Here is a 16,599-nt window from a genome sequence, read left to right on the forward strand (position 1 = left end):
ACACAGGACACGTGGCGCTGCCAGACTTGGGCACCGCCGCCAGCCCTGAGGGAATGAAGACCCAGGCTGTGGCGCACGAGCCTGAGCCTCCGAAGCCCGGGGTTGAGCGCCAGAAGCCGGCCGGGGACACTGCTGTGTGACCCATTCTCGGGAGGGGCCAGAGGCGGTGCCCCCCCCCAACACACACACAGCTGCGTGGTAGAGGTCCTCCGGGGCCAGGACAGGGGAGTGTAACAGGGGCAGGGTTGCTGCTGGGAATGGTAAGAAGGCTTTGGGTGTAGGGCGTGGGGACAGGTACATAGCGTGGTGAGTATTTAATGCCACTAATTGTACACAAACAGTTGAAATAATAAACACCATGTATATTTCCCCACAGTGAAAAAAGTCCGTTGAATTTGCTGTGCTATAACAAAATGCAGTTTTAAAAAGCTAGCAACAAAAATAGCATTTCCTAGCAAGTTAAAGATGTGCTATACCGTGCTAGCCCAGAAATTTCACTCATTAAAATACCGTAGTGAGCTTTTTTACATACGCACTAATATAGTGCATGTGGAATGTCAGAAAAATTGGAAATAACCCAAATGTGAATCAACAGTGAAGTGGGGCGGAGGGAGAGAGGAGCCTGGCCCCCCTCGGGCAGAGGGCAGGCAGGCGGGTGTCTGGGTCCTAAACCACATGGACCGTGAGCGGGGCTTTGAGCTGCTCTTGCATCACATCATATTCACCCGAGGTTTACATGCGTTTGAAATGTTACATTTTCTAACTTTCTGAACTTTTGGGGGACATGAGCACTTTCCCCCTGGTTCTGTTGCCGTCCAGGTCTGGGGTGCATGGCTCGAACCCCTGCCGCCAGCGCTGGCCAGTCCGGCTTCCACGGTGGGGGGGGGGGGCGGGGGGGAGATACGCATGTCCTCACCTGTGTACTTGTAGCTTCCCAGCAGCCAGCCGGGTAATAATTGCATTTCTTTGTTCAAAAGGTAATTCTTGTCCTTTTCTGGTGTGAGAGCAGATCACCCCAGTCAAGAAGTTCCTGATGAAATGTGCATAGAAGTGAACCTCCAAACTAACCAAACTGCCCCAGTCCTGAGCCCCAAGGAGGAGGTGAGGAGGCCCCTGGGTGAGCAGAGAGGAACCATCTGAGGGACGGGTGGGGGCACGGGGCCCAGGCAGGAAATCCGAGCTGGGGGGGGTTGGGGGGGTGCCGCAGGTGGGCTGAGTGATGCCGCAGGTGAGCAGCGCCTCCCTTCTCCTTGTCTCCTCCCAGAGCCCCGTGAAGGCAGCAAACTCCCCAAACTCCCGAACTCGAACTCCTGGTGGGGCCTTCCCCAATGTCTCCAAAGGCCACAGAATTCACACCTCTGGCCCCCGCCCACCCAGGAAGGCAGTGCTGACACCACCCAGCCTTCTAGGAATGTGCTGCAGGCTGAAACCCCACAGGCGACATCAACAACTTTCCCAGCGTCCTGGGGATGTCCCAGAGAAATGCCTTTTCCAAATGGGAAACCTTTAGGACGCCCCGCTGATCATGGTTCTCTTGCCGGAGAGCACCCAGAGCAGCACCTCGGCGCCTGGCCCAGTGTGGAGGGCGCTGGGATGGCGGGGGCCACGGAGGACACCTGCAGATGTCCCAGGGACATGACGTCGATCATCCAGCAGCATCTGTCCCTACGGGGCTCCTGCCGGCCTTGATCTGAGGGAAGGTGGGAGCCAGCGCTGTGGGAGAGTGGGCAGTGAGGGCCACAGAGCACGCAGAGCTCGGCTTCCTCCTCTCCCCACAGACTGGGGGACTCACCTGTGACTGGGTCCGCTGCACTCCTAGCGGAGGCTGTAGGCACCAGGGTGTTACCTGGGCTTGATTTCCAGTGACCTCTTGTGTCCATCCCCAATCTGGACACCAAGCTGTGATATTCCTTTCCCCTGCAAGTGACGTAGGCCCCAAGGCATGCCGCAGAGTATGCAGGTCCGAAGGCAGCCCTGCAGCCTCGGCTACAGGGAGCAAAGCCTGGGGCTCCCCAGTCCTGGTGCTCGTGGCAGAAGCCTGTGGCACGGGGGACACTGGGACATTTGCTCTGGAGCAGTATCAGCGAGGGCAGGGTTCTCAGCCAGGACGTAGGGGTAAAGGGGGTGTCCCCAAGGCCCAAGGAAGCCATGTCCCCCAGGCCCAAGGAGCCAGAAAGGGAATGGGCTGAGGGCGAGTTCAGGATGGGAGTGGCCGCGAAGATGATGGGGCAGACTGCGTGTCTCCTACCCAAGGACATAGCTCTGCTCTGAGCAGCAGCCCGTGCCTCCAGGGACCTCTGTGTGCTGAGTGTAGAGTTGGTGGTCTCCTGGTGTCCTCCTCACAAACTCCAGCTGCCTGTTCCACGAACCACAGGGTCCTCGCCTTGACCAGAGTCCTGCTAGGACCCAGACGGGGCTATGGGGGCCAGTGGACGCTGCTGCCCGTGGTTGTCTGCGGTCTCTGTAGACATAGGCTTCCCAGGTCCCTCTGGCATTCTGGTTTTAACAATTGCGTGTTTCCTGATGACTCGAGCACTCGGCTACTGGGGTTGTCCTCACCCCCAGTGCAGTGCGCGTCCCTGGGCTATCAGAGCTCTTTCACAGCTGCTGGTCGTGGTGCGGGAAATGGGACTTTCCAAACAGTCCGGTCTGATGAACGTGGACTCTATAATCTCTTCAGTTCCTTCAGTCCTCAGTGAATGTGTTCTGCATCTGGGGGACACATTCTGTTTTCTCTTATCTGAGTTCTGTGGTTTACTTTCCACGTGGTGCTGTCTCCATCCCAGCGGATGTTGCACCAGTGCCGGGTACTTTCCTGCCGCCTCCCTAGCATTTACCCTGAACACGTCTTTGTCCTGCTGCTTGTGGATAATATGTTTTCTCCTGTAATAAACATCTGTTCTGACCCATTCACTGGGTCCCGCTCATCTCCCTGCAGTTTGGGGGTGCAGTCGGGACTCCCCAGGGCCTGCAGAGCCAGAGATCCAACTGGTCACTGCCTCCAGATGCGTCTCTTGGGGGCTGCCTCACATTAACCAAACTTGTAAGAGAATGATATAAACCAGAAAAGAATCTGCTGACTTAGGATGAAAGTGAGCCCTCATGGGACAAAATACTATGTCCCTCCAGGGACACGGTCTTCCTGGCCCCAGATTCTGGAAAACTAGGGGTTCCTTGGTTGCTGATGCCTGTAGTCATAACCCTGGAGGGGATCTGGGAGGCCCCTCGCCTGCTGCCCTGTGTTCTGAAGAGCCCGGGTCGGCCCACCCTCCCCTCCCCTTGCTTACTTTGCCTTCCACAGAAGACCTGTTCTCCTGAGGGCAGTCCTGCCCCCCAGAAGAAGACGTGGTAATACCTGGAGACATTTTTGCTTGTCGCAACTGAGGGGAGGTGCTACTGACATCTGGTTGGTGGGAGCGGGGAAGCTGCTCAGTGCCCTGCAGAGCACAGAATGCCTGATGGCAAAGGACCTGGCCAAGGATGGAGCTCCAGGTTAGCCCCAGAGTCAGGTGATGGGCGGGGGACACTCACGGGCAGGACAGAGAAGAGGCGAGCTGTCGGCGAGGGGGAGGCCAGGCAGCTCTGCAGAAACCCAGACGCCTGACAGGAGGCCTGTGGAGGCTGAGGAGCCTGGCGGCGCCGCAGGGCCAGGCCAGGTCCCCTGAAAGTGGGACAGAGGCAGGCGGGCATTAGGTCAGGCAGAGGGGAGCGGCGGGGGATTCCTACAGAACCTGCAGGGCTAGAAGCCTGCAGTGTGGGGTGAGTGAGGCCGCTGCAGCAGATGGCTGCACTAATCCTCGGCAGGGATGGGAGGCTCCAGGCTGGCTTCTGCCGGTTTCCCAGCTCTCATCCCGTCTCACCACACAGTCACGGAGTCCACTTGTCCCTGATCATGCAGCTTCTCTCCTGCCTGGCACCCGCCCTGGAACCAGATGCTGGGATTCTTGGGCTTGGGCTCCCCTCCCTCCGCCCTGGGCATCCCTGCAGCCCGGGGGCTCCCTGGCTGGGCGTGGGTCCTGCCTTGCTGTCCTCGTGCTGTCCACCTGGCTGGGCTCAGGGCCAGCGTGGGCAAACCAGCCCCTGGACGTCCTTCCTGCTGGACTAGTTCACGGAAGCCTATTCCGGCTGTCTGCTTTTCCTAACAAGGAGTGATGCTGACTTCTCTCTTTCTGGGGTTGTAAGAACAGGACTAAAAACGAGACTTCGGGTTCACATCAGGAGGAATTCCATGATAAGGTTTGGGAAATTTTGTAACAGCCACTCCTCAGGCCCTAGAGTTTGGGAACAATTTTGGTGGTAGGGCAGTTTAGAGGGGCGTTTGAGACACCCCCAAAAAGAAGAGAATTTGTTCTCAGCTAGCTCCCCAGCGACTGATGGCCGTCCAGCAGAAACACCGCGAGGGAAGAAAGGCGGTACGGACGATGCTTTGGGCGCAACTTTTCAATTAATTGCCTCTACAGCCAGCTGCCGAGAACTCGGGGGCGGACTGCGGGAGCCCGGCACCGCCCCGGGCGGAGCGAAGCTGGCGGCCGCCCAGCCCCTCGCCGCGCCGCGCAGAGAGCGGCGGTCCTCCGGCGCCCAGAGCGTCCCGGAAGTGCGCGCGGGCGGGCCGGGGCGGGGCGCGGGCGCACTTCCGGCCGGCGCGCGGGCGGCCGCCTCCCGCTCGGAAGGTGAGTGGGCGCCGGGCGGCTGCGGCGGCTGCGGGGATGTCCGGCCCGCCCGCGCTCGCGCGTCGTCCCCGCGGGCCCCGCCCTGGCCTCACCCCGCGCCGCCGTGACCTCGGCCGGGGGGCGCAGATGGGCGCCCTGGGGCGCAGAGGAGGCCTCCGCGGCGTGGCGGGCCGCAGCGGGCGCACCAGCCCCCGGCGAGCGCGGGGGCCGTGTGCGGGCCGCCTCCCCACGCGCCCGGAACCGCGGGGACGGAGCCGGCGCTGTGCCCACCTCACAGGTGGGGCACGGAGGCTCAGAGAAGTCCGAGGCCGGGGGCGTGAGCGCCGGACCTCGGCCGGGCAGGCTGCGCCCTGCCGCCCAGCGCCCCGAGATCGGGCCGTTCCCCGCGGGGTTCAGGCTCCAGGCCGGGAGGAGAGGGGGCGGGAAGGTCTGCTCCTGGCCGTGGCGTCTCCGTCCCCTTCGCCTGCAGCCGTTTGCAGCAGTGTGGGCGTGGAGCCTGCGCTCGGATCTTGTGCCGGTGGCCCGGTGGCCCGGTGGGCGGCCGTGCGCGCGCTACCTGTGCGAACCAGGGTGGGGGAGCGTGCACCTTCCCTGATAAGTCCCGGGAAGCGAACCGAGTAACTTGAGCTGAGACTTAGGAGGTTGAGGGCCCGCACCCAGACGTCATGACAGCAGCCCCACCCTGCGTCCACTTGTGTCCACTTCCCTGAGTGTCCGTGACCCTTCCCATCATTAGGGAATGCGGTGTGCCAAGATGGCCCAGGCGCTGGCGAGGAGCCCTGTGGAGGCTGCCTCCCCACCTTGAAGCAGATACTGTTTGCAACCGTTGCTTAATGTACTTTAACATTTGTCCTTACTGCGTTCCCCCCTTCACACCCTAATGAGGAATCCTGCTTCACCACGGTGCAAAAGAAAAATTCTTCTCACACTGGATCAAACCATACTTGCAAACCAAATTAAAGCCGTACCTTCGGCCCCAGAGGAGGCTCAGAGCATGGTGGGCTGCTCATACGGTTTCTAGCCTGCAGCTTCTGGGGCTCTGCAGCGGCAGAGGAAGGCGGTTTTTCTCTCAGGAATTGTCTTGTTAAGATTTAATCTAGAACGTTCATGCTCCAGCAGGCATAGTGCGGTTTCTCACCCTTCTCCAGAGCCAGCAGCCCACAGCTGTGCTGCGGGAGGTTCTTCAGGGAGATCCCACCTGCTTTAGGATCTGGGTTGGGAGAACATTCCAGGCCAGACCATTGCTCAGATGAGCGCCTGGGCTTGGTCCCTGCGGGTGTGCTGGTGCTGTCCGCGTGGCGGAATAAACATACCAGGGGTCCAGCTGCTCTCACCCCAGGCCCCACATGGCCCCTCCTGGCATCCTTGCCTAGCCGCCCCCCCAGCTCCCCTGTGGCTGACCAGCAGCTGGCATTGCCCCCGCCCTCCACTCATCCCTCTGACCCCCCTCATCCTGCCATGGTTTTCATTTCCCCAGGTCCCAGGTGTGCATACCTTCAGCAGGCCTTGGGGAAGATGGCGACCCTGGGGGACGGTCAGGAGCCCCCTCGTGTCCCGTCCCCTGTCAATCTTGCGTCACCAGGGACACCTGGAACCCACCACCGCGAGGCCCGGCTTCACCTCCACGGTCATCAACACGGTACTCACCCTGCACTCCCTCCGCCTCCCTACACCACTCGCCTGCCCCGCACCACTGGCTGCAGGCTGGAAACAAGGCAGCTCCCTGGGTGCTGGGGCTCCTGCACCCTCGCGCTTGGGTCGGGACGGGGCAGCCGTGGTTGAAGCCGGAGGCCGAGCCTTGTGAGCGATGGCTCTCCACAGCCCCCTGGGACTGTGTTTGGGGCGTGGGGGAAGAGCAGCTTCAGTGGTAGGGCCCTTTGTCCTGCCATCTCCCTTTAGGAGCCTTTGCTCCCACCCCAGGAAAATAGCATCCAGAGTTCTGGGCAGGCTGGTTTGGGTTGGGGGCCCCCGGGACCTGCAGGGATGGAGCTTCCAGCCTGTCTCAGCCTCCTGGCAGGATCTCAGGATGTCAAAGGCATGGAAGTAGCCCATGACTGGCGGGGTGCCAGGGGCAGAGAGGTGTCTAAGCCCATGGCATGTGGTGCCCCAGGGTCTTGCTCACACTCAGCCATCAGAAAGTCGCAGGGGCTCTGTCCATGCCCCATGTGCCACAGGAGGCCTGGCCTCGCTCCTCACAGCTGAGGACACAAATGAGCTGACGACCACCAGGTCAAGGACCTGGGTGTGTTTCATTTCACCTGTGTCCTAAAGAGCTGGCCCTGGGCTCAGGGGGTGGGGCTCGCTCTGTGTCCAGGGCTTTCACTCTTGGCGAGTCCCGGCATTACAGGGAGTGACATGATGACGGCTGAGCTGCGCCCGCTCTGTGCCTAGGGCTCTGTGCGGGCTGTCTTAAAGCCCGGTGGCCACATTAACAGTGAGGACAGCGAGGCCCACAGAGGTCACACGGAGCTAGGGAACCTGGGATTCACCCCCCAGTTCAGTCCAGGATTGGAGCGGGAGCAGCGAGCCACGCCCTGTGCTGTGCCTGGCTTGGGGATCTCTCCCGGCCTCCTGCCCGTCCCCGTGGAGGCCAGGCTGGGGGTGTGGGGGGTATGGAGCTGGGTGCTGCCGGGAAGGAGCACATACTCTGCAGGCCTTGCTGGTACAGGCGCCTCTCCCTACAGGGTGGTTTGAGGGCCTCCCCCAGGGCCCCCCACCCCCTGTGGTTGTGCCCCCTGTCCCCATGCAGTCAGGATTCCGGGGCCCACTCTCCACCTCCAGTTTCTCGTGCCACCTCTCAAAACAGCCTGGCAAGGTAGGGCCTCCTGTCCCCATGTTTCTGACGGGGACATGGAAGCCCAGACATGAGCCGGTGGAGGCCGGTAGGATTTAGAATACATCAATGTGACTCAAGCCGGGCCCTCAAGCCCGCCTCCCCCCACTGGGCCCAGCAAGCTGGGGCTCATGGCTTCTAACTGGCAGGATGTAGGACTGGAGAGGGGCCGTCCCCAAAGACATGCAGACCTAGCCAGTTCTGCTGGATGAGAAGACTGGTGCCCAAGATGCAGGTCCTCCTGCCCACGCAGAGTGGGGCTGCCCCTGATCCAGCAAGAGCTTGGAAGGCCGGGCTGGGTCCCCTGAGCCACAGCCAAGTGCGCTCAAGTGCCTTGAGCACAAGGGGCCTTGCCCAGTGAGAGGGAGTGTGGGCTGCAGCCAGCAGCTTCAGCACTCTCTGTTCTATTCAGAAACGGGGCGGGGGGGGGGGGGGAGAGGGGGGTGGCCTGCCTGCAAAGGAAAACAACCAAGATTGACCCTAAAGAAGAGGGGGGGCGGGGCCTCCAGCAGGCTCTGAAGGAGGAGGCATGGCTGGAGGGTGATGGAACTCAGGGAGGTCCAAGGGCCCAGAGGGAGGAGAGGGGTTGCCTTCGTCCCCTCCTCGCGGAGAGCAGCCCAGCAGAGAGAGCTGGGCCCCATGACCAAGCTGCTGTCCAGGGCAGAGGCTGCCCCTCACGGTCGACCTCGTTTCCTTTGCTGGTGAGTTCCTCGGTGCCCCAGGGGCCACACGTGCCCTCAGAGGAAAGACCCCAGCATCTCCGGAACCTACCCAGGGCCCTCCGGCCAGTGAGGCCAGGACTTCTGGAGCCCCAGCCTCTCCACTCCCAGACCAGAGTGGGTGGGGCCCGCCCTGCAAAACCCGGGGTCCCTCCTGCCTGCCTCGGGGCTGGGTCCTACCAGTCTCCCACGTCACCTCACACAAGAGCCAGTTTCACATCTCTGGTAGGGCACAATGCTGGAGGGGGGCAGAGGGCATCCTTGAGCGGGGACCCATCTGTCAGCTAGAGCGGGTGAAGGGAGCAGCATGGGCACAGGGCACCCGGCCTGGTCCCTGGGGGTGGGGTGGGCATGAAACTGGTGCAAAGAGCTGGCGGCCCCTCCTCCCCGAGCCTCCAGAGCAGGGAGTTAGGCGGGTGGGGTGTGGAACGGGGCAGAGACATTGGGAATCAGGGCTGTGCTGGGCTGGCCAAGGGGCCTGGCATAAGGCTGTCCCTGCCAGAGCACAGGCTTCCAGAACTCGTTCCGGAAGGTATGGTCTGGAGCCCTGTGGCAGGAGGGGCAGGCTGTGGGCAGGAACGGGACGAGAAGGACATACCAGCTGCCCAGAGGTGGGGAGGGGCCATGTGGCCAGGGCAGCGCTACCCCCGACCAGGGGCAGGCCTTCCAGATAGGGTGCCTGGCCTTGGCACTTGAGACCTGAACTCTGGCTGTCACCTGCCCCGACTCTCTTCTCCCCATGTCCACATCCAAGCATGGACTTTCTGTGCCATTTTACAAACAAGGAGCGTCCCTTCCAGCCAGAAAAGTTCCCCCTGCCCTCCTGGCCCCTAATGCCTTCCCCTGTGGTGTCCACGAGAGCCCCAGGCCTGGGGCCTCCACTGAGGCAGAGCAGGGGCTGTGTCACAGCCTCCCTGGAGGTGCCCGGGGTTGGGGGACACAGCCCAGCCAGGGCCCCGGCCTTCAGAGGTGGTGGTGAGCGGCTGGAGGGCTGGGGGAGGGGACTGTGAAGGTTGTAGCCCAGAAAGGCCCGCGTTCCCAGAACTGCCCCCCACTCCAGAGCAGGCAGGGAGTGCCTAAGGCCCCTCACTCTGGGAAGGAGTGTCATGTGGCTGCGCCCGTCTCCCTTTGTGGCTCCTGGGGAGCACCGGCCCCACGGGACCCCCAGGAGGGCAAGGAGGTATGTTGTGTGAGGAGCAGTGGCATTGTACAGGCAGCTGGGTGAGGCCTGGGCTAGACTGGAGAGGAGGGGGAGATGAGCCCCCATCCCCCTGTACCCCCAGACTCCCCTGGCTGCAGCCCTGAGGCGCTCTCCCGGCCACTGCAGGAGGAGCAGCTGTCCGACCTGGATCTCCAAGATGTGGAGGAGGTCCAGATTGGCAGAGACACCTGCTGGCCAGGTGAGTGAGCAGAACCCCCATCCGGTCCCTGCCCGAGTGCACTTACCCATGGCTGCCACGTGCCGGGCTCTCTGCAGCACCCACCGCTTCGGGCACCGTGCTCCCCGCACCACTGCATCTCACTTGTCTCTGCCTCAGTGCTCACTTCTGTCCTCGATGGCCCCGACCCCTTCCCTGAGCCCCAGAGCTGTAACCAGTCAGCATCTCCCACTCAGCAGCAGTCCGCCACCAGGCCAGCGGCCAGGGAGTCATCCTGGGTCCCCTCCTTCCCACCGTGTAGTGCCCTGGACCTCCACTAGGTCCCCTAAATTAAGCTCTGGTCCCCATCCCCTTCTCCCCACAGCCTGGCTGGGGCAGCACTAATTCCGGCCCTCAGCCCCTTGCCACATCCCCCGCCTCATGGAAGCCCTTGGGATGCCCCCTTGGGGTCTCTGTCCCCCCTTCCTGGGAGGTCCTGGAGGTGTCAGGAGCTTCACAGGGGGGCAGGCCAGGAGACAGTTGCCACCTAGACTCCATCCGGTTCTTGGCAGTGCCGCAGGGGGGCGGCCACATCCCTGCCGGGAGCCTGGCCAGCACCCGACGCAGGGGGCTCTGCCACTGGGCTCTGGGGCTAAATCTGTGGGGGCGTTGTCCCCCAGGTCTGCCCTCACTCTGGCCCCCAGCACTGCCGCGCTCCGTGCTGGTACCATCAGCTAGATCGGCAGAGCCGGGGTCCGGCGGAGGGGGAGGCCGATGCCGGGGTGGGTGCCATCGGCCCCTCCATGTCTCCTTTCAGACTCGGAGGCAGAGCCGGAGCAGGCTCCGTCATCTCCCCATCCCCACCATCCCGAAGACGAGGTGGACCCGGCCGGGGGGGCACTGAGGACCCTTCTGAGGAACCTTCCCCGCAGACCCAGGTGTGGGGACCGCTTTGGGCAGGAACCCGGCTTGGAGCGACCCACGGGCCAGCTGGCGGGGACGGCGCCTTGCTCCCAGAAGAGGGGCCCGTGGCGCCTGACGCTGCTGCCCCAGGGAGCCTCTGGGCCGGCGGGGGAGCCCGAGCGGGCCGGCGAGCCGGAGGGCGGCCGCGGGGCGGGGCCCGGGGCCCGGCAGGGTGGCCCGCGGGGCGGGAAGCCGCACCGCTGTGAGGCCTGCGGCAAGAGCTTCAGGTACAAGTCGCTGCTGCTCAAGCACCAGCGCATCCACACGGGCGAGAAGCCGTACGCGTGCCACGAGTGCGGGAAGCGCTTCCGCGGCTGGTCGGGCTTCATCCAGCACCACCGCATCCACACGGGCGAGAAGCCGTACGAGTGCGGCCAGTGCGGCCGCGCCTTCAGCCACAGCTCGCACTTCACGCAGCACCTGCGCGTCCACAACGGCGAGAAGCCGTACGAGTGCGGCGAGTGCGGCCAGGCCTTCAGCCAGAGCTCCAACCTGGTGCGGCACCAGCGGCTGCACACGGGCGAGAAGCCGTACGCCTGCAGCCAGTGCGGCAAGGCCTTCATCTGGAGCTCCGTGCTCATCGAGCACCAGCGCATCCACACCGGCGAGAAGCCCTACGAGTGCGGGCAGTGCGGGAAGGCCTTCCGCGGCCGCTCCCACTTCTTCCGCCACCTGCGGACCCACACGGGCGAGAAGCCCTTTGCCTGCGGCGCGTGCGGCAAGGCCTTCGGCCAGAGCTCCCAGCTCATCCAGCACCAGAGGGTCCACTACCGGGAGTAGCGGGCGGGAGGCCGGGCGCGGGAGGGACCAGGGGGAGATTCCGGGGCGAGGGCTCCTGCCTCCCCCTCTTCCTGATCCGCACAGCGAGCCCCGCACGCCCAGTGGCCCAAATAAATTCTTTTTAACGGATGGAAATGGGAGTCGCTCCTGCCTGTCTCCGGAGAGGCGTGGCTGGCGTTTGGTCTCGGGGGGGGGGGGGGGGGGGGGGCACTGACGCCGACCTGAGGCCTGACTGAACCCGGAGCCACAACCGCGTGTTTGCAGGTGTGGAAAGCCGAAGTGGGGCAGGCGAGGTTAGGGGGTGGCTGCCCGAGGCAAGGTGCCTCCTGTCCGTTATCCTGAGCCGTAGGTGAAGTGGCCCAGGCTTCACAGCTGCCTCCAGCCCTCAGAAGAGGGGTCCCAGGATGTTCGCCCCTGACAGGCCTAGCCCTCTGCAGCTGTGGCCAGGCCTTGGCCTGTCCCGGTCCCTCCCGTGGCTGCAACTCTTGAGCCTCACTTCCCCAGTTCCAAGCCCAAAGGCCTGTGGCTGGGCGGCCTCACCTCTCTGGGCCACACTCCCAGGGCCCTGTGGCCATCAAGCACTTCGGACTGCCTCGCCATGCGCCCCCCTCCACCTCAGGGGGAGAGCATATGTAGGGGAGAGGAGTAGAAGTCAGGCAGTCTCTGGACATCGGCTTCAGGGCTCAGGGCACCTCCTTAGTCGCCTTTGCTGGTGCGCTGTGGTCTGAAAGAGAAGGGAAAGCCGCCTTCTCCCAACTCTTTCCTCCGTCTAACACCGCAGGGGTAATGTGGGGCCTCAGCGCTCCAGCATCCTGCACGCACAGCCCCCACCCCCCGGGGCTTCACGGGGAGCGGGGGCGGCGGCTGTGCGCTGCAGGGTCATCCTGCCACCTCTGCGTGGAGGCTGCACTCGGATGCCAGCACCGAGACCGGTCCTGGCAGGCGGCCACAGACCCCTGTGCCCCCACGCACCTGTCGACAAGGACTGGGTGGGGTGGGGCCTGCACTGGTCAGACCGGGCCGTTTTGTTCTGTCAGCCGGTCAACTGCCTGAAGGAGAGGGCGGCCCGTTTCACTCAGTCTGCTAATTGAAATGTTCATCTCATCCAGAAACGGCTTCACAGACAAACCCAGAATAATGTTTGACCAAATAGCCAAGCACCCCATGGCTTAGTCAAGTTGACACATACAATTAACCACCACAAGCAAGGATAAGAATTGTACTTCTGCCATAGGATTGGCCTAATTCCTCCTGCTACAGATGTGCTCACACACACACGCAGAGGACCAGCAGAGCACAGGCCAGAGTCGGAGGTTAACAAGTAGGAGTTCCAAACCCACACGGCCTACCATCCGGAAAATAATTACACCCTTTCCCATGATAATTTATTACGTTTGTGCATTCCTGTCTCATACACTCAGTAAACTTTTTTTTTTTTTAAGATTTTATTTGAGAGAGTGAGAGCGAGCACAAGCAGGGGGACAGGCAGAGGCAGAGGGACAAGCAGGCTCCCCACTGAGCAGGGAGCCCCATGCCGGGCTCTATCCCAGGACCCCCAGATTATGACCTGAGCCGAAGGCGGAGGCTTCACCGCTTGAGCTACCCAGGCGCCCCTCAGTAAGCCTTTCTTGAGCACCTGCACTGTGCTGGGCGTTCCCCACCCAGGAGACGGCATCCCACACAGCAAGTCTCATCCGACTCTGTCCTCAGCGTGCAGCTGGGTGGTGGCTCTGCGCATCTGCAGCACGACTGAGCAGTCACTAGGAGTCACCCAAGTGTATCAGTGATCAATCCCCCCGCTTTATCTTTTAAACCCAAGGTTGTCCACTAAACCAGATCCGGCAGACTTTTCCCAACGCTAGTGAAAACCAGGCAAACTCTTCTTCTCAGAGACCCCCGTGAAGGAGTGTCTCTGACTGGGATCTCCGCGGAGGGGTGAATCCGGGCGGGGTCTCGGGGCTGGAGGAGGGCCGGGCTGGACCCACACCCTGCGCGACGAAGCTTTGCACGCTGAAAAAACCGGCAGCGGGTTGGACGGCGGCGGAGAGGAGAGAGCCCCGGGGCAGCCAGGCTGGAAGTGCCGCGGAAGGAGCAGGTCCGTCCCTCCTCGCAGCGCCGCCCGCTCTGTCTGGCGCCCCTAGCGGCGGAGCCTCGCATGGCGGCACCGGCTGGGGGAAGCGGGTCCGCCCCGCCGGCCTGGGAGTGGCAGGCGGTGCGGGGTGGCGGGGGGGGGGGGGGGGGGGGGGGGTGCAGGCCGACCTGGGAGCGCGGGTGGAGGTGAGGGACAAAATTTAATGTCTGGTGCCACTTGCATTTGAGTGTTATTAACAAGATAAATGCTAAAAGCCACAATTTAGTCAGTGTTCAGATAGATGGCCTCAAGCGAGATTTTGCTGGAAATCCTCACCCACATGCAGCTGGCACTCCAGAAGTCACGCCGGTGTTTGTGAGCCTCAGACACGCGACCACAGGTGCAGACCGGCCCTCAGTCAGGGCTGGAAACCGCAGTGTGCTCAGAGACAAGGTAGGTGTGGTGTCCAGGGACCGCAGGGGCTGGAGCTCTGCACGCTGGAGTCGGGGGCGAAGACCTCAAGAACGCCACGAACGTGCGAGGGGTTAAGCACGAGCTCAGGCTAGGTCCAACATCAGAGATTCACACTGGAAAGAACCCAGTGAGTGGACTAGACATGGCGAAGCCTTTGGTAGAGGGTCAGGCTGTCGGGGGATCAGAGTTCATGAGGAGAGAGAGCTTCTGAATGTAGTGAATGTGGACAAGCATGCTGGCTCATAGCGGAGTCAGGGAGGGCACCGCGGATGCAGGGCTCGTGGACAGGCATCGGTGGTCTGCACTAGAGAACCTTGTCACCGTCGCCATGCGGGATATAACCATCAGTGAACACTTTTAGCATCTGAGAAATGTCAGTGAGAGGATCCGCACCCACCCCGCAGCGCAGGGTCACAGCAAAGCCTTCAGGCAAAGATCTCATGCCCCAAAACACCAGCACCGTCACCAGGGAAGCAGCAGGAGGTGAAACTCTCCTTCCCTCATGTTCGCCGATGCCACGCCAGGGCACTAGCTCCAAAGGGCTGTGTGCCTCACCCCCATGCTGAGTCCAGCCACCCTTGGTCGCAAGAAGCAGAGCGCTGTCTCCTGTCGCCGCTACAGGCCCCATCAAGAAGCCCAGGAGAAGGAGGCTTCTCTACAGTCTTTTCAGACAGTGGATACATTTCAACCATTTTTCCGAGCCTTGCCCTCCCTTTTGTTCAAGTTGTATCTCCTCCTGGGAGTGGCTTCACACACCCCCTGTCTTGGCGTCGGAGGTCTCACGCTGAGCTCAGCGAATTCTCATGAGGCACTGGCCTCCCATAAGACCCCTTGCCTTGCGTTTTCTAGGATCTTATTTCACGGGGTGTGAGCACCCACTGAGGGGCCACGCGGTTACATCACCTGGGGAACCTGCTGGAAAACACAGCTTCCCAGGCCCATCCCCGGGGAGACAGACGAAGTAGGCCTGGGGTAAAGCAGGGAATCTGGGTTTATTTCCAGTAAGCCCAGTGACAATGACAGCGCTCCAGGTTGGGAACCTCTGGTCTCACCTGCCCTCAAAGGAGGAGCACCTGCGCGGGCAGGTTCAGCTCAGACTCCACCTGGCCAGGCCACTGGGACTGCTGGCACGTCCAGCTGTTCCAGGCCAGGCCTCTCTTCTAAGCACTCGACTCCTTCAGCTGGCTGCAGGGTTCTTGGACTGGCCATAGCGGTGGACGGCGATGCCCGCACCCCAGTCCGAGTCCAGGCTGCAGCGAGCACGGCCTCCGTGGGCCTTGCCTGCTGCCCTCCGCCATTCTTCCCCTGGACCACTCCAACCACCCACAGACCAGGGGGTCTTCTCGAGTCAGACGCTGGGTGGGGTCCCTCGCTTGCTTGCCAAAACCCTTACTACGGCCTTCAGGGCCCGACAGGCCAGGTCCCCTTGCTCATCCCCTTCCGGTCTCTGCCTCCCCGACCACTTCTCAGAGGCTCCATCGCTCCGAGCAACCGCGCACCTCGGACAGCTCCAGGCACTCGCACCCGCCCTCAGGCTCTCCGGCGCCCCCGCGCGTGTCCCCCCGGAAAGTCCTCCGAGCTTCCTAGAGCGCCCGGAAGTGCCGGTGGCGCGGGGCGGGACTTCCTGTGGGCGGGGCGCGCGCCTGCGCCTCCGCGGGGTCGGGGTCCAGCGGGCGGCGGGGGACAGGTTGCGCGGCGTCTTTGGGCCTTCCGTCCTGCCGTCGCCGTCCGATGCGGCCGAGCCCGGCCGGTCGGAGCTGCGGGAAGGAACCGGGGCCGGGCGTCGGCGCAGCTGCAGCGCGGGGCGGGCCGGTTCCCAGTCTTGAAACTCCGCAGGCGGCGGCCCCCGGGAGAGCGATCGGACGGCGGGTGTTGGCGCAGAGCCGCCGGTGGGCCCTGGTCCGCAGCGGCCGCAGCGCCCGCCGAGGGGCCAGGCCCTCCCTCCGCAGCCTGGGCTGCGGGGACGCCGCGCTGCCCGCTCCCGCCCCAGTCGTCGTCCCTCGGGCCGCAGATGCTGACCGTCGGGCCCCATGTCTGAGCGGAACTGAAGGCCGGTCTGGAAGGGGCGCAGGTTTTAACAGACGCTGAAATAGCGTCTGGGAGTTTGTTTCACCGGGAGAGGCAGTCGCGCTCTTTAAAGACAGTTTGGAAAGTGTGGGGAGAATGGAACACGCCCCCGCCCCGCAAGAACTCACTCAGCGGCTGCCGGGGGCGTTGGCACGCATCCCACCGTCCGCGCTCTGGGGCTTGACGGACTGTTGCTGCAGTTTAAACAATGGACCCGGTGCTTAACCGCGCCTTAAAATAACATTCATGTCCCGAAGGGCTCAGCCTTGACGGGAGCGGTGCTAGAAGCCCTGGGCACCTTATCGCCCCCATTTCGTGGGGGGCTCCAACACCCCTAATTTACAGGCAGGAAACCAAGGCTCAGAGAAGACTTACCACAGCCTCACTGTGAACCCAGACTTGGGACTCTGAGGCCGACGCCCCCACACCCACACACACGGTTTGCTGTGACCACTGGTGGACGGGCCATCTACCTGCTCAGCACCGTGTGCCAGGCCCCAGGTGCCCAGATGGAAAGCTGTGGTCTCTGACCTGGACGAGCCACACAGTTCCCACCGCACAGGGGAGCTAAGAGGGGACAGGTGTCCATATGTGCCTGTGGATTTCCAGCCCTTTCTTAGGTCTCAGGCAGATGCCGTCATTTGCCCAAGTTATGCAGCCAATG

General features: G+C 62.8%; 1 protein-coding gene across 1 annotated transcript in view; it reads left to right on the top strand.

The window, feature by feature from the left end:
- Positions 1-16,599, top strand: part of LOC113916405 (zinc finger protein 345-like) — a 39,164-nt gene that overhangs the window by 8,245 nt on the left and 14,320 nt on the right. The window contains 1 exon segment of the mRNA XM_027582656.2: positions 10,736-11,319. Within this exon segment, the coding sequence (XP_027438457.1) occupies positions 10,736-11,319 (584 nt within the window).

Source organism: Zalophus californianus, chromosome 4 (genome assembly GCF_009762305.2).
Source record: "Zalophus californianus isolate mZalCal1 chromosome 4, mZalCal1.pri.v2, whole genome shotgun sequence".
NCBI lineage: Eukaryota > Metazoa > Chordata > Mammalia > Carnivora > Otariidae > Zalophus > Zalophus californianus.